This window comes from Eurosta solidaginis, chromosome 1 (assembly GCF_040869045.1).
Source record: "Eurosta solidaginis isolate ZX-2024a chromosome 1, ASM4086904v1, whole genome shotgun sequence".
NCBI classification, from domain to species: Eukaryota; Metazoa; Arthropoda; class Insecta; order Diptera; family Tephritidae; genus Eurosta; species Eurosta solidaginis.
This window is the reverse complement of record NC_090319.1, coordinates 121,287,764-121,312,600: the sequence shown is the minus strand read 5'-3', so window position 1 is coordinate 121,312,600 and position 24,837 is coordinate 121,287,764. Positions and strand designations below refer to the sequence as shown.

The 24,837-nt window shown below is 38.1% G+C and overlaps 1 protein-coding gene across 3 annotated transcripts in view; it reads right to left on the bottom strand.

Moving 5' to 3' along the window:
• The window catches only part of Ccdc39 (Coiled-coil domain containing protein 39), a 622,904-nt gene that overhangs the window by 330,588 nt on the left and 267,479 nt on the right, over positions 1 to 24,837 (bottom strand). For all 3 annotated transcript variants that reach the window (XM_067759763.1, XM_067759764.1, XM_067759761.1), the window contains 2 exons: positions 17,392 to 17,539; positions 16,763 to 17,334 (listed from right to left, as the gene is read on the bottom strand). In XM_067759763.1, the coding sequence (XP_067615864.1) occupies positions 16,763 to 17,334; positions 17,392 to 17,473 (654 nt within the window). In that variant the 5' untranslated portion in view covers positions 17,474 to 17,539. The remainder of the gene's footprint in view (positions 1 to 16,762; positions 17,335 to 17,391; positions 17,540 to 24,837) is intronic.

Sequence of the window (24,837 nt, the reverse complement as noted above, 5' to 3'; positions counted from 1 at the left end):
AATAATTTGAATTTTACATTTTTGAATTGTGGTTTTGAAATGAAAAAAATAGATATTACATTATAATAATGTGTTTTCCACATGGAAAATAATGTCAAATTTGCCCTTTATTTCAAAATAGGAAATGTGTACTTCGAAAAAATGCTGTAAATTTAGTATTATTTAAATGTGGAGAATAAAATCAAAGCACGAGAATTAGTATCGTTAAGTTCGGCAAACAAACAGAACCGTAAGCAATGTTTATATGTAGCTTGTCGCCGTGAAGTAAGGGCAGGAGAATCATGCAAATATTCGGACGCATGGAGTTTTCATATTTGCCTTTTCATTCCGATGAATGTAATAGCGGTTGAGGCAAACAAGCAAACGCCTGAATTGATTATATTCACGCATGCAATAAGTTGGTTGATTTTAAATCAATGTCGATTATGTTCGTTTAAGCAAGTTGGATCATTGAATACGATTATGTTGCCGAATGTAATCGAACGTTGTTGTGTTCGATTTTTGCTGTTCTCTGATATGTATGTAGATGGTCTTTAGGCAAATTTACAAGGAAACTTCTTTATGAAATTATAGTAAAAGTTAACATGTACTTTTGCATATTTAATAAATTGCAGAATTATTATGAAACAGAATATGTTTAAAATGTAAGTGTTCATTTCGTACATACATATGCTTGCATATTAAAAATAAAAAGGAAATACGTAGCAGAATTATAAAGAATTTTATTAACATAGACATAAAAACATCAAATATTTCAATTGTAACGACCTAAAGAATCAAATGATCCTGGACAAGGGGGGGGGGGGGGGGGGGGGGGGGGGGGGGGAGGAGGAGGTTGACTGAACCCTTTAACCACGACCAGTGCTATTTTTGCGTGATAGACCTTAAAGTTAAATCGAGAAAAAAGAGGAAATTAATAAGTTATCCAAATGCGGCATCAGCTAAAAAACCAAAACTATATGACCATACTTTACCCAGACCTAGGCCGCCTATAAGTTTGGAGCTTCAAACGAAAGTGACTCCGAAGCAGATAATTCAGACAGTGAACAAGAAGGAGAGGTCCCACATAAAGTCTCACAAGCCGAACTTAATGACTTGGCCAGAGATTTGAAATTATCGAAATTTGTAAGCGAATTTTTAGGATCTCATTTGCAGCAATGGGGCAGCCTGGGCCCATCGACAAGTACTTCCAAATTTTAAAATAGACACAAGACTTTCTCTTCTTTTTTTACTAAAAGTGAAAATATTTGCTACTGCAATGATTTTCAAGGTTTATTTGAAGCACTAAAATTAGAAAATAAAGTGGATGATTGGCGCTTGTTTATAGACAGTTCAAGCATAGTTTAAAAGCAGCATTACTCCATAAAGAAATTCGTTACCGTCAATACCAGTGGCACATTATGAGAATACTAAAGAAACTTATTTAAGCATATCCAATTTACTTTAGCTCATTCAATATAAACAATTTAATTGGAAAATTTGTGCGGACTTAAGGGTAAGCAGTTTCGGTGGTACAATTTAAAATAAATAGTATATGAAATACACCCCAGGTTGTAGCTATAATTCTCGCATTTCAAGGAGGTTTCACTAAATATTGCTGTTTTCTCTGTCTTTGGGACAGCCGTACTATACTAGAGAAACCCATTATATTCAGGGAAACTGGCCACCAAGAGCTGAGTACGAACCAGTTGCCTTCAATATCGCAAACCCGCCTTTCCGAGTTATTTTACCAGCAATTCACATCAAATTAGAATTAACGAAAAATGTTGTAAAGGCTTTAAATAAGAACGCGCCATCCTTATAGTACCTAACTAAATTGTTCCCTAAAATAACTCAAGCCAAATTAAAAGGAGGTATATTTGTTGGACCGCAAATTAGAAGGTTGCTGAAACACGAAAATTTTGCGAATCATTTATCATCAGTAGAAGCAGCGGCTTGGGACAGCTTTAAGCAAGTCGTTAGTGGATTTCTTGGCAACAACAAAGATCCCAACTATAGAGAGATGTTCAAAGCCTTGTTTAAAACTACAGTGCTATGAAATGCAACACGCCCCTCAAAATTTATTTTTTGCATTCACATTTGGATAATTTTCCCGCAAACCTAGGTGCTGAAAGTGATGAACAGGATGAAAGGTTTAACCAAGACCTCATGATTTTTGAAAAGTGTTACCAAAGTCATTGGAATGAAGAAATGATGGGAGATTATTGCTGGACAATAATACGGGAGACAAACCCAGAAAATTATAAACGGGTAGTTAAAAGTACCCACCTCCCTCACTATTGACCACCACGGTAAAATCGCTCAATTTGACTTTTTTTTAGATGTAGATATATATGTATTTAATGTTGTGGTCGTTGTTGTTTTTTATTGAATTTGCTGATTTATACTCATATTACTCAATTGAATTCAGTTTAACGTGCAAACATATGTCTATAATAAAACGTTATATAACAAGTAAGGAAGGCTAAGTTCGGGTGTAACCGAACATTACATACTCAGTTGAGAGCTGTGGAGACAAAGTAAGGAAAAATCACCATGTTGTAAAAAGAACCTAGGGTAACCCTGGAATGTGTTTGTTAATGATAATTTTAAAAGGGAGTGGGCCTAAGTTCTATAGGTGGACGCCTTTTCGAGATATCGCCATAAAGGTGGACCAGGGGTGACTCTAGAATTTATTTTGTACGATATGGGTATTAAATGAAAGGTGTTAATGAATTTTTTAAAAGGGCGTGGGCCTTAGTTCTATATGTGGACGCCTTTTCGAGATATCGCCATATAGGTGGACCAGGGGTGACTCTAGAATTTGTTTGTACTATATGGGTATCAAATGAAAGGTGTTAATGAGTATTTTAAAACGGAGTGGGCCTTGGTTCTATAGGTGGACGCCTTTTCGGAATATCGTTATAAAAGTGGACCAGGGTTGACTCTAGAATGCGTTTGTACAATATGGGTATCAAACGAAAGGTGTTAATAAGTGTTTTAAAATGGAGTGTGCCTTAGTTCTATGGGTGGACGCCTTTTCGGGATATCGCCATAAACGTGGACCAGGGGTGACTCTAGAATGCGTTTGTACAATATGGGTATCAAATGAAAGGTGTTAATGAGTATTTTAAAAGGGCGTGGGCCTTAGTTCTATAGGTGGACGCCTTTTCGAGATATCGCTATAAAGGTGGACCAGGGGTGACTCTAGAATTTGTTTGTACGATATGGGTATCAAATGAAAGGTGTCAATGAGTATTTTAAAAGGGCGTGGGCCTTAGTTCTATAGGTGGACGCCTTTTCAAGATATCGCCATAAAGGTGAACCAGGGGTGACTCTAGAATTTGTTTGTACGATATGGGTATCAAATGAAAAGTGCTAATGAGTATTTGAAAAGGGAGTGGGCCTTAGTTCTATAGGTGGATGCCTTTTGGAGATATCGCCATAAAGGTGGGCCCGGGGTGACTAGAATTTTTTTGAACGATATGGGTATCAAATGAAAGGTGTTAATGAGTATTTTAAAAAGGAGTGGGCCTTAGTTCTATATGTGCACGCCTTTTCGAGATGTCGCCATAAACGTGGACCAGGGGTGACTCTAGAATGTGTTTGTACGATATGGGTATCAAATTAAAGGTATTAATGAGGGTTTTAAAAGGGAGTGGCCCTTAGTTGTATATGTGAAGGCGTTTTCGAGATATCGATCAAAATGTGGACCAGGGTGATCCAGAACATCATCTGTCGGGTACCGCTAATTTATTTATATATGTAATACCACGAAGAGTATTCCTTTCAAGATTCCAAGGGCTTTTGATTTCGCCCTGCAAAACTTTTTTATTTTCTTCTACTTAATATGGTAGGTGTCACACCCATTTTACCAAGTTTTTTTCTAAAGTTATATTTTGCGTCAATAGACCAATACAATTACCATGTTTCATCCCTTTTTTCGTATTTGGTATATAATTATGGCATTTTTTTCATTTTTCGTAATTTTCGATATCGAAAAAGTGGGCGTGGTCATAGTCGGATTTCGGCCATTTTTTACACCAATACAAAGTGAGTTCAGATAAGTACCCGAACTGAGTTTAGTAAAGATACATCGATTTTTGCTCAAGTTATCGTGTTAACGGCCGAGCGAAAGGACAGACGGTCGATTGTGTATAAAAACTGGGCGTGGCTTCAAACGATTTCGCCCTTTTTCACAGAAAAGAGTTATCGTCCTAGAGTCTAAGCCTCTACCTAATTTCACAAGGATTGGTAAATTTTTGTTCGAATTATGGCATTAAAAGTATCCTAGACAAATTAAATGAAAAAGGGCGGAGCTACGCCCATTTTGAAATTTTCTCTTATTTTTGTATTTTGTTGCAGCATATCATTACTGGAGTTGAATGTTGACATAATTTACTTATATACTGTAAAGATATTAACTTTTCTTTTAAAATTTGAATTTAAAAAAAAAATTTTTTTAAAACGGGGCGTGGTCGTTCTCCGATTTTGCTAATTTTTTTTAAGCAGACATATAGTAATAAGAGTAACGTTCTTGCCAAATTTCATCATGATATCTTCAACGACTGCCAAATTACAGCTTGCAAAACTTCTAAATTACCTTCTTTTAAAAGTGGGCGGTGCCACGCCCATTGTCCAAAATTTTACTAGCTTTCTATTATGCGTCATAAGTTCAACTCACCTACCAAGTTTCATCACTTAATCCGTATTTGGTAATGAATTATCGCACTTTTTCGATTTTTCGAATTTTCGATATCGAAAAAGTGGGCGTGGTTATTGTCCGATATCGTTCATTTTAAATAGCGATCTGAGATGAGTGCCCAGGAACCTACATACCAAATTTCATCAAGATACCTCATTTACTCAAGTTATCGTGTTAACGGACAGACGGACGGACGGACGGACATGGCTCAATCGAATTTTTTTTTGATACTGATGATTTTGATATATGGAAGTCTATATCTATCTCGATTCCTTTATACCTGTACAACCAACCGTTATCCAATCAAAGTTAATATATTCTGTGAGCTCTGCTCAACTGAGTATAAAAATAAAAACGTAGTTTGAATAAAAAATTGTCTCTATAAAAAATTGTAGGATATACGCTTGCAAGTTAACGGGGCTATAGTCTCAACGGCACGTCTGATTGTTGTACTGGTATGCTTTAAATTTTCGTAATTAAATTACCTACAACAGAGGAGCGCTAACTTTTTTGTCAACAGAATTTTTCCGATTTTAAAGTGGTTAAATCCGAAATTTTTTAAAAAATTTGGTTTTTAATCATTCTTTGAAGGTTTTTTGGCATAGTGGCCACACTCTGAAGATACTTAAGGGAGGCGAAGGCGAGAAATTTTTATGGGAATTAGTATAATGCATATTTCAACAGTTTAAAACGAAAAAATGAAAAATTCAAATTTTTTCCGTACCTTTATGAAGTAGTGTTCTGCAAATATGGGAGTTTTCATATTTATATCTCGGAAACTAGATCTGCCACAGGAAAATGAAAGTCATATTCGGAATCAGGAGAAAATTTCACTTTAGGAAAGGCCTATTTTATTCTTGGAGACTAAAGCTGATCAAAATTTGTTGAGTAGTGTAATTTAGGCGAGGCATTAATAAGTAAAGTGTATCTTAGAGCAAACACATTATACGGACTTATTATAAAAAAAGGACTCACTAGGGTAGGCACCTTGTCGTTGGTGTGAGGGCATCTATGCCGTTTCGCCTCATAGGAGTGCAGCGGGATGTCGGTCAAGAACTACCAACCCCTAATCCAGGTTGCTATGCGCACTGTGCCTATTGGACGATTTGCAGCCAGGAGTGGTTGTATTCGAAAGCAGCCTTCCCGATACCGGGCCACCTCGGGAAGTATTGATGGTCTTACCACAGTAAGGGGCGCTAATGTGGCGGATGGTTCTTTCCCCGTCGCAAGCCAAGGACGACAAAAACGCATTAAGCGATGCGTCGGACTCGGGGAACGAGAGTAGTGCTGATTCAATGGACTCCGTGTTGGAAAAGCATACAAATGAAAACTGAGTAGTAGAGTGGAGAAGGGTACGGAGCAGAGGAAGTAAGAGAGCTCACTCGCTGTACCATGCAGCACTAAGCATTTTAAAGCGCCTCCAACAGAAGTGGAGATTGAGAGCTTTGAATAGCGAGGCGGTAGAAGTAGGTCCAAGGCAATTCAAAAGGTTTGCTGCGAGAAAAACTCAGTACTGCAAGAGGTACGAGGAGGCGGAAGCGTCGAATGGTGGAATGAAGAGGCAACGTTCGGCGGAATGTGACAAGCTTTAAAGAGGCAGAAAGGACCCAGTCCCAGAGCCGCGGCAGGGCATCCGCATAGGCAAGACAAGTAGTCCTAGAGTTGTAAGACAGATGGGCCGCAATAGCGAGGTAGCAAATACATCGGAAGCTGCAAGTCAGAGGGTGGACATATAATGGTGTGAAGATGATAGCGTGCGACAATATCGTGAGCTTACGGTGGCTGGAGGAAATGGTTCCAAACCTCCAAAGGCAAGGCACGAACGAGCTGTTTGAGGTGGTGGATAAAGCGCAAATCCCCACTCTACCAAAAGTTAAGGTTCGGATACCCTGTGTGATGAAGTCGGAGGATACACTACGACTTCTGCAGAATCAGAGTCCGAACATACCGAAACAAGATTGTAAGGTACTTACTCTCTGCCTACGGATTAAGCTCAGTTCTAAATCTTCCAAATAAAGAAGCAGGCGGAGGATATATTGTACATGCAGCTTGGCAAAATGTCCTGGGGTACAGGCAAAAGTACATACGACTCAGGAAAAGAAGTCCCGAGGATAACAATCCTAACACGCTAGATGTGGCTGAAGTCGAAAAGGACCTCAAAAGTCTAAGAGAAAAAGGAGAGTTGGAGGTAGCCGACGTCACCACAAAGGTGTTAGAAGAGGACCAACAGCCAAATGGTGCTGAGAGTCGCACAGAAGAACACCCGGTACAGCATTTACGAACCGAGAAAAGAAGTCCCGAGGATACCAATCGTAATTTGCAAGATGTGGGAGAGGCTGAAGGGAGCCTCGAAAAATCTAATCCAGAAGGGCAAGGGGAGGACGAAAACGCCACGACGAAAGTGCTGGAGGAGGGCAAAGAGAACAATAGTGCTGCTAGTCTTACAGATAAACCTCCAACACAGTAAAGTGGCGTCGGCTACTGTTCGAGCCGTGGCTCTCATCGGGAGGAAAGGTTTCTGAACTCCGCGCGCACGGATTTGGCGTTTACTACGCGCAAACGGAAGGACAGGTGCGAGTTGTAGTCATAATAAGGAAACAGCAGCATTCATATATGCTACCTAATTGCACTACTGAGTACCTCGAAGTGAAGGCCGTTGAGCAAAAGAATAAGCAGGCAGTTCCACCGATGGAGTGCAAGAGCCTAGTACAGAAAGAAGGGCAGTTGGTCATAGGCGTGGATGCAAATGCGCACCAGAGTGCGCGGGGAAGAGATACGAATGAGAGAGATGAGTAAAGGGATCTGCTGAGGATCTACAAGCGTGAAATTTCCACGGCGAAGTGAATCTCATGGAAAACTTTATGTACGGACATAGAGTGCTCCAGCGAAACAGCTCTGTTACAAAAAGTCCTAGCAAGGGGAAAAATAGTCCAGGGACTAGCACAAAGAGAACAGGGAATGGTCATGTAATAGTGAGGAGTTCCTTGAGGCGCTCACACTTCGATCACGGAGCGGGTAGTACCGGGCTTGGTGACTGATACCAAGATCGAATGGAAGGTGAAGACGTTTTCTAAGTTTAAATCGCCGGGCCTAGATGTTATATTCCCGGCTATGCTACAGGTTTCAAATAGAGCGGTCGTGTAATGGCTTAAAATAATATACAATGGGTGCATAATACTCGTGTAGCTTTCCAACAAGGGCGGGGATGATCGGTCATATGTATCCCAAAGACGGCAGGCCCATTAGCTTAACATCATTTCTGCTCAAAACCGTTGAGAGGCTGATAGATGTGTACATAAAGTCCAACGTGGATGAAAACCTCTTAACAACGCAACATGCAAGTCGGTAGACAGCACATTGCTTATGATGGTAATAAGCATAGAGAAAGCCCTGGAATATAAGATATATGCTCTAGGAGTATTTTGGACATTGCCGGGGCTTTCAAAATGTTTCTAAATGGGCGATTATGGATGGTCTTAATTACATTAAAGTACATCCAACCTTAACCAGATGGATGGCCTGCATGTTAAATTGCAGGAAGATTACATCACAGGACAGGGACAAATCTAAAACTCCTCTCGCTTTATTGAATGTGGCATTAATATGAGGGTTGAAACTAAGTTTGCAATTCATTGTAACTTCCAAGTCAACAAAAACATCAACGTTTTCCAGATTTTGGCCATTAATTGTGTAAGAAGCTGGCTGTACGTTCCCACGTGAAAAAAAAATGAATTTACATTTTTGTATGCCGAGCGGCATAAAATTCGCGCTACACCAAGTAACTAAACAATTTAAATCCGACTGCAGTACAGAACGTTCTTCAACCGACACGTATGTCTTAAAAAGGTTTACGTCGTCAGCATCACTAAAATTTTAGAATATTTTATAGTTGTGGAAATATCGTTTATAAAGAGCAAAAACAGAATCGGACCGAGATGGCTGCCCTGAGGCACTCCGGAGGGAACATCGATGACATTCGAATAAATGTTTTTAAAAATTACTCCTTCAGTTCTGCTGCAAAGATAGGAGGAGATCCAGCGAGTTAAGGCAGGTTGAAAGCCAAGCAATTCGAGTTTATAGACAAGGTATGAGTGGCATACTTTGTCGAATGCTTTGCTGAAATCAGTGTATATAACGTCGGTATGATGATGGTTTCTAAACCCATTAAAGACGTGAGTTGTAAATTCAAGCAAATTGGTTGTGGGTGATTTGCCTGTACAAAAGTCATGCTGAGAACTATCTATCGAAAATGAAAGGTGATTAGTAACGATTGCTTCGAAAAGCTTAGAGATAGCGGAGAGCTTTGCTATTCCACGATAGTTTTCAATAGACGACTTGCTTCCTTTTTTATGGAGTGGGATAAGAAATGATTCCTTCCAAGTCGTCGGGAAAATGCTATTTTTTATAGCGAGGTTAAACAGATGAGTAAGGGGCTGGAAAATGTATTCAGCACATTTTTTAAGAAAACATGTTGGGATCAAATCGGGACAGTATTTGAAGGATTCGTTTAGGGTCTTTAGATGTAATAGAACATCTTCAGGCAACAAATGTGGAGCATATATTCAGCCCAATTCTAAACGAAAATTCCGTGCGAGTTTTTTCCCTTCTCCCATTCCTCGTATTCTAAATAAAAATTCCTTGTGAGTTTTTTCACTTCTCCCTTTCCTCGTATTCTGAACAATGTTCGAAAAAGCGGAAACCGGTTATGGGAGAAAAGTAGGTATTATGAATGTGAGAGAGGGGAGATTTCTCTGCCATTTCATAGGAGTTTTTTCACTAGTTTAATTAAAGGGAATGTATAAAAATATTTAAAGGAAATTGGTTCTTTTAAGAATGAACACTTATTTGTACAAATATGTATTTACATTCTACCACAATATTCTCACTGTTAATACAACAACAACAACCAAAATATTCTTTATTTTAAGTCGAAAAGTATATCATAAGCAACGGAAGAGCACTTCGTATATTTGATGCAGCCATCCAGAAATTGTGCAAGGATTTTTAAGAAGGCTTAAATAGACTTTGGCATATGATGAAAGACTAATTCAACTCGCCTTGGCCGCCAGAAAATAGTTTTGCTGAATGAAAGCAGGCAACTCCGGCGGATTTGTGTTATCCCACCGTCTTCTTCTTCTTATGCTCCTCTGTTGATGTTGCTGTGGCACCAATTCATTACTCATTTCAGTGAATACCACATGAAATGCAATACTATGCATTGTTTATATTTTATTTCTTAATTTCAAACAACTTCGCAACAATAATTGAACTTTTCTATTTTTTAAACAAAATGAGAAATTCGCAAAGAAATTTCAATTGAAAAAACAGCTGACTTCGAAAATTCGAAATTCCTATTCCCCAATTATTCCTCTCCCTAGGAGAAAAGAATTGGAGGAATTTTTCCGCGGGAATAAAAAAATCCGCGAGAATATTTAGAATTGGTGTGATTGAGTTACTATAATGCAGCCCATATGGATAATTTGTAGGTGATGAATCAACCACAGCAGAGTAATTAGAGTGAAAGAATTGAGCGAAAAAGTTTGCAATCTCTTGATTGTCGCTGGAAATGCAATTTCTAAACTTCATGGCAGAAGGAACCCCGTTAGTTCTACGTTTAAAATTTACGAAATCATAAAAAGACTTCGGGTTGCAAATAATGTTTCTTTTGATTTTACATATGTAAACTTTATAACACTTTTTATTAAGTTCAAAATACTTATGACGGAAAATATCGTACTGTGCACAATCAGAAGTAAACCGGTTTTCTTATATAATTTGAATAAATGTGACTTCTTATTTTTTAAAGCTTTAAGCTCTTTAGTAAACCAGGCTTGCACTGGTTCATTGTACGAGCATGTGCGTTTGGGCACATGTTTTTCGAATAAAGTATAAATGGTTTTATTAAAATGTAAAACGTTTTGCTTTACATCCTCTTTATATCAAGGCCACGTTATCTCAAAAAGCTCTTTAATTAAATTGTTAAAATTAGTTTTGGAAAAATCAGAGCACCTGGTAGAGACATGTGTTTTGTTAGTGCAGCCGACTTCGTTGCTTATGATTTCTCAAGAGAAGGATGGTAAACGTCTTCTGGCAAAACAAGAGGTTCACACCGATTTATAGAGAATTTAGATATGTCGTCAACAAATGCTAAGTCTAAGAATTTTCAATACTTATTCGGAAAGAAGTTGATATGATTAAGGCAAAGATCAGTAATTCCATCCAAAAAGTCATTGTTGTGCATCTTGGATGATACGGGGCCAATATTGTGATCAACGCTGTTCCAACATATATGTGGCAGGTTAAAGCCGCGTAATACAATCATTGAGTCCGTGGGCTTTATCATCGAATTGACTGTTTGTAACAGTGAAATATGGTGCATATACACTGATGTATCAGAAGGCGGTGGAATATAGTAAACGGCTAAATAAATATGATCCCGGCCTAGTAAGATTCGGATGCATTTAAACTCTATGGAATCAACTTCGGGTAAATTAACATCTTCAGATGGAATTGGAGAACAACTAGAAAAACACCACCTCCGATCCTATTCAAGCGGTCATTTCTATAGGTCTACAAAAATAAACTTTTTTAACGGGACTACAACCAGCTTATTAGCCGGTGCTTCTGAATAAGAAGTCACAGATTGAGGAGTTATAGTTTTAGAAGGTTATTTCCGCTGCCTTAGAAGTGGATGGAACCACATCTTGCGACTTAGGGGAACCCAAGTCTATGAGCTCCACATGCGGAAAATTAATGTTCTAAACAGTATTAAGATTCAAAGCGTTAGGCGAATCGTCAGAGCGCTTTTTTTTATTATCGCGGTTGTCTCTAGTTATATTCAAGCAATGCTGTAACTCATCCAAACACTTGAAAGAGTTGAACAAACTATCGTATTTATTGAATTTTTCTGTGATTATGGAAAACTCTTTAGCAATTGCAGAAAACGCATCTCGAGTTTGTCTAAACAGCTTAAAAACGTCAATTTCAGTTTAACTGCTTTAATGCGTGACCAACGTACTCCCTTCTCCCCATCATTGACAGTGTCAACCACTCTAGCCCTCAGTTCCGCGCACTTTCCATAGGCGAGCACATCGCAAAGCCAGCAAGAGACAAAACGTTCGGATTCACTTTTTACCTGCCAGTTTTTGAAAATGCAAGTCATTTTTATAGAAAGATAATAAAAATATACTAGTATAAGAATATAGAAATGGCAAAGATATGTTTGTAAATTACAAAGAAAAAAAAACAGCTGAAATTGCACTGAGAATGATAAAGTTATATATAAAAGCAACTCTGAAAGTTTGGGAGCTTAGCCGTAGCTATCAGTTTTACAATCACTGTCACTTGACACTTAAAAAGCGGCAAACAGCTGCGAAGACAGTAAAAGGTAAATTGCGAGAAAACAAAAATAGTGCGCACAAAAACAATTGCAAGGTGAAAATATGCCAATCAAAACTGCAACAAAAACACGAATGCACAATGAATCGGCAAACACAAAATGAATAATAAAAATTGATTAAAAACTTTAAAATTTACAAAATCTGTATTTTTCAAAGCACACCAATTGTATTAAAATTAACTCTAGGTTTTATCACTTATTTTTGTCATAAACTAGTATTACAATTTAGGTATTATAATTTAAAACTCGCAAAATAAAATGCAACTCCACAGCTATAATGACGTTTGCGTTTAACCAAAGCAGTAGAAAGACTGGAAGAGAATAGCTTAAACTGCAACCGTGTTAACTTTTATATTTACAGCCAAGCAGCAATTAAGGCAATAATCTCGCATAGCAGAGCATCTAAATGCGTGTTAGAATGTAAGCAGTCTCTGGAGAGAATCGGGACAGGGAGAAGCATACATCTATATTGGGTCCCAAGGCATATGGGAATAGATGCAGATGAACTAGCTAAAAAGGGCGCATTCCTTGAAGCTTGCTCCATAGACGTTGAAGAGCGGGGTTGTAGAGTCGAAGAACAAAGTTGTTTCTATCATTAAAAAGAGAGGACTGTACACTCATGGCGGGTATTCTGACTGGACACTGCCTTCTGGCATCAAATGCATTTAAATTAGACTTGGTCAGTGATAGTAGATGTAGGAAGTGCGGGTTGTAGGAGGAAACGATCGAGCACGTTTTGTGCTCGTGCCCTGCGCTTGCCAGGCTAAGAATCCAGCTATTAGGAGTTATACAGCTGTAAGATCTGGAAGTGCAAAGTGGCTTAAGTCCTAATAAGCTTCTCGTATTTGCCAATAGGACGGAGTTATTTTATAACATAAGTCCTGATTTCTGATAGGGGTTTTCAGTTTGGTCGTTAAAATAAACTTCTGGTAACACTACGGACTAATTCAGTCTATGTGAGGTCATGATGGACCGGCCATGATGGAACCTAGCCTAACCTATCAGAAAAAAAGTCTTGTTTTTGTTTCTAGATATTTCGATGGGTTATCAAACAATTTTCGTGATAGATATTTGTCACTAGAATTTATTTCAAATGCACATTTGCTATAAAAAATATGGCATGGCTTGCCACTGATGAAGCCATTACGATGGCCGCCGAGGTAAGTGAATTGAAAACTAAATAATTAAACTAATTTATTTTATGTTTCGTCTACTTGCCACTCAATAAAATTAGGTTTTCTCGGTATAGATATTGAGAGTTTGTGAAGGCACGTCGATATTAAAACGTTTCTCACACAACTCAAATAAGCTCAATAAGTTCAACGAATTCCAGGAATATTGTGGTGTTAAGCCTTCCAAGATCTCTAAATAGCTTGGCATAGGAAATATTTTAACTGGAAGTAAGGCAGAAATACTTCTCGAAAATGGAAGCTTTATTAATGTACAACGCATTTCGATTGAAAAAATTTATTTTTAAAGAGATTCGATTTCGGAAGAAGTGTTTTGTGTAAAATTGTTCCCGTAGGTACTAGCAGAACCATATAAACTTCATTAACAACACTGTTAAATAATTTCTCATATCATATTAAATATAATCAGATTCCGCTATTGTACAGTTAAAACTTTTAAGAGTTTTTCAAAACTCACACTTATTGAATCTGGTATTAACTTTTAACGTATAGGGAAAATGGAATTGTCTATATAAATATTATTAACAAATTTGCTTCGAAGGACTGCTTAGTTTCATTTATTTTTTACTGAGTTCGGCAACACCAGAACGCAAATTTTTTAACCGTTCCTTACTAAAACCTAACTGCGCTATACATTTGATTTCATTGCAATCAAAAACATAATCCTGGCATTAAGAGCTTTGCGAGCACAACCAAGCTCACAATGTTTGGCTACTGAGAGAAAAAGACTTGTCCTAGAAATTTAAAAATGTAATAACTAAAATTACATTTTTTTGTTTGTGCAATTTGAATTAAAGCAAACACTCCCATTTTTAGTAAAATTTTATGTAGGAATTCATGGAAATATCCTAAAACTTTATATTTTAAAACGAATACGACACTTATATTACAATAAAATAGTATAAAAATTTGGTCTTTTTTGAGATTTGGTCCTTTTCTCGATGAATTTTGGTCCCAACTAAAAACATGGTGTGGCGACTATGCTCAGGAGGCCGGTTAAAACATTGCAATTGAAATAAGACATTTTTTGACACAAGAGATATTAACTAAATTTAGTTTCATTTCTTTTCACAATTCGTTAACTTAAAATGCTTAACTATACTATAGAAGACACATGAATCTATATTCTGGTTTACCAATAAATTAAGATAAATTCGAAGCTTTTTTACATGTTTTTTACAGTTACAAGCTTTTCAACCAGTCTCCTGAGATTCAACTCTATTAACGACTTCGCTAAGATACGTCCTTCTTAACAAAACTTAAGTTTTAAGCTTTCTATTAGGATATGTCGATATATTTTTGACAAGTAAAAAAACTTTGCTACTTACCTTGCTACAAATTACTTATGGCAATATTTTATTTTAGTTTTGAATTATAGTGTTCAGTGGTCGCAAAGTTGACTTATGTATTTTGTGTATCACTTAATCCTAAATATCATGGAGACCTTACATGAATTTTATTTATTTATTGTGAATCTTTTTTTAACTTGCACACAACCTGCGTATAACTTACACAGGCTCATTCCATTTCAAGACACCCGGTCAGGGCAGGACATGATTTTTGATTTCGATGAAATTTTAATATGTTGTTCTTTGGTCAAAATAATGAAACACGTGTTTTTTTTGCCTCAAATATCACATTTATTATTGAAAACATTCATTTATTGTTATTTTTCAGAATTACACTGATTTTGTAGTAAATCGGCGGCATATTGCACATCACTTGCCGCCGTGTTACTACAAAATCACTATAATTCTGAAAAATAACAACAAATGAATGTTTTCAATAATAAATGCGATATTTTTTATTAATTTTAAGCATTTGGCATTGATCGCCTTGTATGTTATATGTATTGCATCAATATATGGCGAAAAAAAGTTTAATATTCAAAAATTCATATTTCGAAAACAACTAGCTTTGGCTAATGGATATTTACCCAAGTTGAAATATAAACTGCTCACTCGATATAGAAAAAGTTTAAACAGAAAACAATAACCGTTTTTTTAAATATTAATTTTTGAAAAAAAGTCATAAATTTTTACTAAATACTAAAAAAACAATTTTTTTTAACAATATGCAATTGTTTACAAATTTATATAAAATTAAAAGTAACAAACCCCCCTTTCAAAGAAAAATTCATGAGAATCGGTTCATTTTTGACAAAGTTATTTTATGCTGTAATGCATTGCATCAATAAATGGGGGAAAAATGTTTAATATTCAAAAATGCATATCTCGAAAACAAAATGTTTCGGCTAATAAGCATTTAGCCAAGTTGGAACATGAACTGTTCACTCAATATAGAAAAAGTTTAAGCAAAAAAAGATAACGTTTTTTGAGAAATTAATTTTTAAAAAAGTCATAAACTTTTACTAAATATATGCTATTGTTTATAAAGTTATATAAAAGTAAATATAATAACGAACATTTCAAAGAAAAAATCATGAGAATCGGTTAATTTTTGACAAAGTTATTGACAGTTGAAAAAATAGGTGAATAAAATACCGACAGCATTTTATGGAATTCAATTGCCGATAAATCGGAAAAAAAATTTTTTTGAGACAAACAAAAACACTTGTATCATTATTTTGACCAAAGAACAACATATTAAAATTTCATCGAAATCAAAAATCATGTCCTGCGCGGATCGGGTGTCTTGAAATGGAATTAGCCCATATAAATCGGATATTCCTTACAGGCCTTTCCTTCAATCGCTTCAAAACCTTTTCTGCTCACCCAGAAAAAATTTCATTTAAAAAGCAAAAACAATTTGAACAACATAGCTCTGCTAGCTTAAGGCACGACGTGGCTGAATGTATTTTTAACAGTTAACCATCGTAGAAAAGCGGGTTCGAAACCCAAACCCGGGAGAAAAGGTTTTGAAGAGATTTACAAGGTATAATCGAAACAGTTGTGCCTGTCCGTCCTGATGACATGTTGTTTAAATTGTTCCCAAAATATTAAATTAAATAAAAATTCCTTAAAATAATGTTTTCATATGTTTAAAAAAGGAATAAGGTCAATCCCCGTCTAATTCATACTAAGTTGTTTTTGTTTTCCAATTATAATTTGCAGAGAAAATTAAGAAGAGATATAATAAAAAAGGCCCACTGTATACAGCGGACGAGAAATCGTTTTATATGTAAACCAATAAAACATAAAAGAGAAGATTTTAATTTTTTTGCATAAACATCCGCAGTGTACTTATAATTTGCACTTTGAGTGAGTTGCATAATGTCAGTAACATACATTTATAACAAAAAAGGAAAAGAGCTCCTGAGCTCCCAGCTGGGTTTAAAAAACTCTTACCTTATCGCCCTTCCTTTTTAATTATAGTTGCGCTATTTAAAAAAATTGGTTTCCCCTTTGTGAAACGCTGTATCAACAAGACAGTTGGGAAACAAATAACTAGAATTTTCCCAACATTGCTTATGATGAACTTAGGCAAGTCTGATATATGTATAGACAAATTTTTAATTAAAATATCAACCTCGTTTTCCTTCAAAATAGTTACATCGACAAGTTTTTGGATTTGCTGTTTAATTTCAGATGTTTCATCATTCAATATTTCAATAGTGTGCTCCACTTCTCTATTATTTTGTATAATGGAGTCTAAATGTTGATCATAATTCTGGCGCTCTTTTAATATACTTTGAGATTCGTTCTTTAAAATAACATATTCGTTTTCATTTTGTCGTATTTCTCGCTCCCGTTGTAACATTTGTTGCACAGCTAACTTCCATGTCTCTACCATCTGGTGGCGTTCTAAATGCGCTGTACGATATAAAACTGCTGTGCATTCAATATTTTGTTGGACTGATTTTTGTTCATCATCCAACTTCACTAGTTCTTTTCGATATTTTTCGACTTCCTTAAGCAACATTTGGCGGCGCGTATCCTTCTGTCGCGCGAGAACCTCATCTTCCTGGAAATACTTCTCAATTAATTGATATCCTTTATTGGTATCCGCCATTGCTTCACGCCATTCAACCAAAACCGTCTTTGCCCATTTGACGCGTAAAGTTAAATCGTCAATGGCATCCTTACGTCTACACAATTCCTCTGAAAAACCAGACAGTGTATCGAAAAGCCTGAGACAATAATAAAATTAAACCTTACTCTCTGTGGTATTTACATATTTCGTATAACTCTCCGTCTCCTTATTAAATCGCTTAATATCAACTTTAAGCTTAGATTGCATTCGTTCGGCAACCTTAAAGAGATGCACCTCTGTATGAACTTCGGATTGATGCGCTTGTAGGAGTTTCTGCAATCAAAATAAAAAGATCGCTTGCAAATCAGAATATCAATCTAATCAAATAGCCTTGGGAAATGGGAGCCAACAGACTGAGACGTAGTGCATTAAAAACTCAGCGCAATAATCTATATATATATCTTCTATAAATCGTATAAAATAAAGTCGCTAAATGCCATGTATTCACATAACTTCACACAGAATGCTTCGATTTTAAAACGGTTTTTTGCATTTGAAAGCTTAGCTACGTGAGATGGTACAGTTAATATAATTTGAAGGTATATATTATAGGGGCGTGGCAAATTGCCAAAATGTAGTAAAAAATCATCAAATTTTTGTTTACACAGTTATAACTCATAAACGGATGGATGGATTTAAAAAAATTCTACTTTTCAGTAAACTTTGAAATATTTACCTTCGATCTGCATCAAAAATAAAATACTTGATTCCTTTCTTATATCAGCCAAATTGTTTAAACAAAAGTAACATTTTCATTAAAAAATGCGTATGTGTGTTTGTTCGCTGTGAACTGTCCGCGCTAATTGCTTTTGAGTGAGGCTTGATGCGACACATACATACGTACATATATAGCATTCGCTGCGTTATTTAACTTCGGGCGTAGGTTTATAGTTATGTATGGATGTACATATGTATGTATTTTCATATCATATGAGCTTGACATAGGTATAAAAAAAAAAAATGTAAGGCGCGATAACCTCCGAAGAGATCTAAGGCCGAGCTTCTCTTCCACTTCCAATTTGCGTCGTGCTCCTATTGATTTTCCCTACAAATCGGCCGGACGGGAACTACATGTTTTATGCCGACTCCGAACGGCATCTGCAAGGCAGATGAGTTTTCACTGAGAGCTTTTCATGGCAGAAATACACCCGGAGCGCTTGCCAAACACTGCCGAGGGGCGACCCCGCTTAGAAAAATTTTCTTCTAATTGAAAAACCTTATTTCTAAAATTTTGATGTTCCTTTGACCGGGGTGTGAACCCAGGGCAAACGGTGTGGTAGGCGGAGCACGCTAACATCACACCACGGTGGCCGCCAATAACATAAAAATTGACATAGGTATGTACATACATATGTATTTATGCAACATAAATGGTTAATTGTTAATGCAACATAAATGGTTAAGAATGCATACATCTATTGAAAAATAATCTTTCGTTAAAAATATTAAACAGTTCCTTAAAATTCTTCAAAAAAAGTTTTATTTTTTGGTATTTTTGCATGTATCACTATCACTACATATTATAAAACAAAGTCGCTTTTGCTGTCCCATGTCCCTTTGAATGCTTAAACCTTTAAAACTACGCAACGGATTTTGATGCGCTTTTTTAAATAGATAAAGAGTGATTGAAGAGGAAGGAACGGATGAACATATTTGGCTGAAAATTGGTGGAGGGGTAGCTTAGAACCAGGAGACAGACATAGGCTAATTTTTATCCCTTTCTGGATAGAGTCATGAGATCAAAACGTGGACCTGGGTAATCCTGGGATATGTTTGTACAATATGGGTATCGAATTTAAGCTGTTTATGAGTACTTTAATACGGGGTATTTTACGTACCCGCGGGTAACTAGCGTCTCGATATAAGAGAAAACGTGGACGCGGGTACCCCTAGAATGTGTTTATAGAATATGGGTGACAAATGAAAGCTGTTGATGAGTGCTTTAGTACAGAGTAATTTTTATACCGCTGGGTGACTAGGGTCTCAAGATATGGGCAAAACCTGGGCCCGGATACCCCTAGAATGTGTGTGTAATATGGATATCAAATGAAAGGGTTTGCTAACAGCTTTAAAGTAATTTTAATTGTGATATTCGATTTAGTTGCATCAACCGGCAAAACTGATAAATGTGCATGCGAAGCCGAAATAAAGACATGTATTAATAATACCCACATAACTATTTACATATGTACGTCCTATTTGATTTGCCTGGCAATAAGGAATGAAGAAGAATGAGAAAAACTTTAGAGAAGAGAAAAAAAGGAAGGAGAAGGATACTGAGAAAGAGATAGGGTGAGACGAAAATAGAGAGAGATGAAGCGAAAATACGGGGGAGGAGTGAACAAAAGGATTAAGAAAAAGGTAGGAGAGGGGGGGGGGCAGAGTTAGACGGAAAAAGCTTATTAAAATGTATGGAGATAGACCAAATTTAGGGCAGAACAACGTCTGACGGGTCTGCTAGTTATTTTATAATATTGAAACCTTAACACATGTATAAACATAAATAAACAACTCTTAACATTTTGTTTACTTCCCCCCATTCCTCTTTACTGCTTCGTCCATTGGCTGATAATGCCGTTATGTATGCGCAGTTAATATTATTTACGTCTTGTTTAAAATTCATTGCAGTATTGATTTTCTGTTGTATTCGTAGAGCTTCCAGCGTCATTCGTGTTCGTTCTTTCCGCACAACGTCTAATATTTTCGCGTTTTCGAACTCCGCTGTGTGTCCTTAATGCGGCAGTTATGCGGCAGTTAAGCGACAATTACCCACCGACGTGTGCCGCACGTACGGACATTTGTCGTACGAAACACGTTTGACCGAACTCTCAAGCCCGTAGGAATCAATGTGTGCGTCTGTTAACATGTACATAACATATTTGTGTGTGTATTGTTTACAGATAAGCACTGTTGCCATTGACCAGTTTGCATGCATGCTTATGGAAACATCAACTTTTTCCAATTTAATTTTTGATGTTGTAAAAGGCTGGAATTAATATTAAATAAATATAAATATATTAAATATTTATAATCTGCACTTTTACATAATTATTTCGAATTATTTTCACAATTTTTCAAACTTTAATTAGGTGTTTTTACATAAAACTGCAAACGGTAAGCTGACACGACCTATCTTATGAGTGTGCAATGTAAACGAAAACTCACCGAAGTGCAACGCCCGTACGTACGTAGCCCGGATCGTATAAATCAAAACAATTTTGATTTTTTCCGTAAGAACGTGTCAGCTGATCGCTCTCTCACTAGACAGAGCTGCCTAATAAACTTTTGTGCGCTAATTTTTGACCGTTTGCAGTTTTATGCAAAAACATCTAATTAAAGTTTGAAAAATTGTGAAAATAATTCGAAATAATTATGTAAAAGTGTAATGTAATCTACTTATATTTATTTAGTATTAATTCCAGCCTTTACAACATCCAAAATTAAATTGGAAAAAGTTGATGTTTTCATAAGCATGCATGCAAAATGGTCAATGGCAGCAGTGCTTATCTGTAAACGATACACACACAAATATGTTATGTACATGTACACAGACGCACACTTTGATTCCTACGGGCTTGGGGGTTCTCTCAAACGTGTTTCGTACGACAAACGTCCGTACGTACGGCACACGTCGGTGGGTAATTGCCGCTTTACTCACGAACGTACGTACCAAAAACGTGTCAGTTGACACGACCTATCTTATAAGTGAGACGCTTCCCAAGGCAGTCGGTTCTATGTACCGGAGCGACTCGGGATTTTTCCCGACCATGGACTGTCATTGCAGATCTGCTCTGGGTATAATGTCCACAGGAAAGACCGCGAGAGCGGAAATGGAGGCGGCCTCTCGTTTATCATACACCACTCTGTGCAATATTATGTATTTGATCGTGGCATCGACCGCAGGGACAATGTCTTAGAACGTCAAGGCCTATCTGTCCGGTCAGGCGATGCAAACCTAGAAATCATCAACATCTACATCCCTCCTGCCACCTGTTGCCCCAGTGGATACCGCCCTAATATCAGGGCCTTACTCACTGGCAACAATCGCATTATCTTAGGCGATTTCAATGCCCATCATGATCTATGGCATTCAAACTTGCGGGCGGACAGTAGGGGTGGGATGTTGGCGGATCAAATAGAAGAAACCACGTTCTGCACCATAAACGGAGACGCCCCCACACGTATGGTAGGAAGCTGTCACAGATCGCCAGATATCTCAATCGTGAGCGCAGAACTCGTAAACTGCGTCAACTGGCAGACGATGGTAACATTGGCATCCGACCACCTGCCCATACTTATTTCGCTCGAGCGTACCGCCGACTTCATCGTCATTGAAAAACGCACTTTCATAAACTTCAAAAAAGGAAAGTGGGAAGAATATAAATCAATTACAGACAACCACTTTGCTGCCCTCCCTATCCCGACTGATGCCAGCCAAGGGGAGCGTGCCTTCCGTAAGGTCATTGAATCCGCCTCGGCACGTTTCATTCCCGCCGGGAGAATTCCCGAAATCCGGCCCCACTTCCCGGCGGAGGCCGCAAACTTAGCGGGAGAACGTGACCTTATAAGACAGCTTGATCCAGGCGACCCCCAAATAAGGGATATAAACCAACGCATCAGATTGCTTGTGGACGAACACAAGCGGGCGAAATGGGAGGAGCACCTAAGAGGTTGTAACCTCTCTACCGGTGTGGGTAAACTTTGGTCCACCGTAAAGTCCCTATCGAATCCGACTAAGCACAAAGACAAAGTTTCCATCGACTTTGGCGACAAAGTGCTGTCGGATGCGAAAAAATGCGCGAGCGCTTTCTGCCGACAATATACAATGCATCCTACGGTCGACAAAGATAGACGGAGAGCCAATAGACACACAGATAAACACAAATTCAGCGCGTCACCAATCACCATCACCGCTAAAGAGGTTGAGGACGCCATTGTTAGCGCTAAGCCATCCAAAGCAGTGGGCCCAGACGGCATAGCCATGCCGATGCTTAAAATCCTAGGGAAAGAGGGTTTCAAATATTTAGCGCATGTCTTCAACCTGTCTCTTTCCACCTTTGTCATACCCGAGAAATGGAAAATGGCCAAGGTGGTCCCGCTACTAAAACCTGGGAAACCAGCTAACATAGGTGAGTCGTATCGTCCGATATCTCTCCTATCGCCAGTGGCAAAAACGCTTGAAGCCATTTTGCTCCCTTATTTCCAAGCAAATTTGCAGCTAGCCCCTCATCAGCATGGCTTCAGAAAACTCCATAGCACTACCACCGCGCTAAATGCCATTAGCACCCAGATAAATTGCGGTTTAAATCAATACCCCCACCATAGAACAGTACTCGTAGCGCTAGACCTATCAAAAGCTTTTGATACGGTCAACCATGGCTCGTTACTGCAAGACCTGGAAGGGTCTACCCTTCCCCATGTCTTAAAAGGTGGATCGCAAATTATCTGGGTGGTCGGCAGGCATCGGTGCAATTTAGAAACGAAACATCAAAACCAAGGAGAATTAAACAAGGGGTGCCACAGGGTGGTGTCCTATCCCCATTTTTGTTTAATTTCTACATATCTAAGCTACCTTCACCACCGGAAGGAGTCACAATCATTTCCTACGCCGATGACTGCACAATAATGGCCACAGGCCCAGGCCCAAAGATCGATGCGCTATGCAATAAAATAAACGGCTACGTCCCTGATCTCTCCAGTTTTTTCGCCTCGCGAAACCTGGCATTATCACCAACTAAATCTTCCGCGACCTTATTTACAGCATGGACGTCCCAAATGTCGACCATTTTGAACATCCACGTCGATGGAACTACGCTACCGACTGTCCTACACCCCAAACCCTTTTGTGTGACGTTTGATCAGGATCTACATTTTGCTGAGCACGCAGCCGCAATTGTTCCGAGAATTCAGAGCCGTAACAAAATCCTCAAATCCCTCGCTGGCAGTACCTGGGGAAAAGATAAAGAAGCGCTCATGACTACATACAAAGCAATTAGCCAGCCGATTACGTGCTACGCGTCACCCATATGGTCGCCAAGCCTAAAAATTACCCACTGGAAGAAGCTACAGGCTTGCTAAAATACTGCTCTCAGAATTGCCACGGGCTGTCTTCTTATGTCCCCAGAACACCATCTGCATAATGAGGCGAGAATACTCCCCATCAGGGAGAGAAATGAGATGCTAACCAAACAGTTCCTGTTGAATACCCAGAAACCTGAGCATCCCAACAGACATCTGATTGATGAACCAGCACCGCCTAGTGGCTTAAGGAGTCATCTCCGTAAGCTTTTTGAGGAAATACGGCACCTAAGAACCCAGCCGTATGAGGCGAAAAAACACAAGCAGGAAGAGGAACGCATACTCCCCAGGGAAACGCGTGTCACTCTTGCTCCGCTTCGTTCTGGGTACTGTATCAGGTTAAACTCTTACCTATCCAGAATCAACCCCGACATACAAAATGTATGCCCCGCTTGCAATGTGTCCCCACATGACACCAACCATCTCTTTAATTGTAATGTGGAACCAACGCCTCTAACACCCTTTCCTTATGGTCCACCCCTGTTGAAACGGCAAGTTTCCTTGGAATCCCGTTAGAGGATATTGATGACAATTTGTGATCGGTCGCGTCTATTAGGTGGGGCGAGCATTGCTACAACAACAACAACATCTTATGAGTGTGCAATGTAAACGAAAACTCACCGGGGTGCAACGCACGTACGTACGTAGCGCGTAACGTAGAAATCAAAACAATTTTGATTTTTTCCGTAAGAACGTGTCAGCTGATCGCTCTCTCGCAAGACAGAGTTGCCTAGTAAACTGTTTTGTGCTATGTTTGTATCAATTGCAGTTATTATACAAAAAGGCCTAATGATTGTTTAAAATTTTGTTGAAATATCCTAAAAGTATTATATAAAATTGGAGGTTACAAATAAATGAACCAGAAATTTTTGTTTAGTATTTGTTTCTGCCATTTGCGCAATGAACAATTGTAATTCCAAAAGTTGATGTTTGCATAAGCATGCATGCAAACTGGTCAATGGCAACAGTGCATTGCTGTAAACAATACACACACAAATATGTTACGTACATGTCCAAACACGCACACATTCATTCCTACGGGCTTGAGGGTTCGGTCAAACGTGTTTCGAACGACAAACGTCCGTACGTACGGCACACGTCGGTGGGTAAGTGCCGCTTTAGTTGGTGAAATGTTCGCATAGTGCTGTTGTTGTTTTTATATTTTTGGCGCCTACTCTACGTCCGTTTATTCGTACACTTAGCGATCGCTTCGTCGATCCAATGTATATTTGATTGCAAGTTCTTTCCTGCGCTCCCATTATATTTTATTTCGTATACCACATTATGTTTTTGTTCTTTGTCGATTTTTTCTTTTGTTTGTGTAAAGATTTTGTTCAAAGTTCGGTTTGGTTTATGCCAGCGGTCACCATTTACTTACTTAAGGGCGAATTAATGGTGACTTATTACCAGAAAGCCATAACCAGATAAAACAGCTGATCACACCTACCTTAGGGAAATCAATGTAATCGATTAATTGTACCATACCATAACGC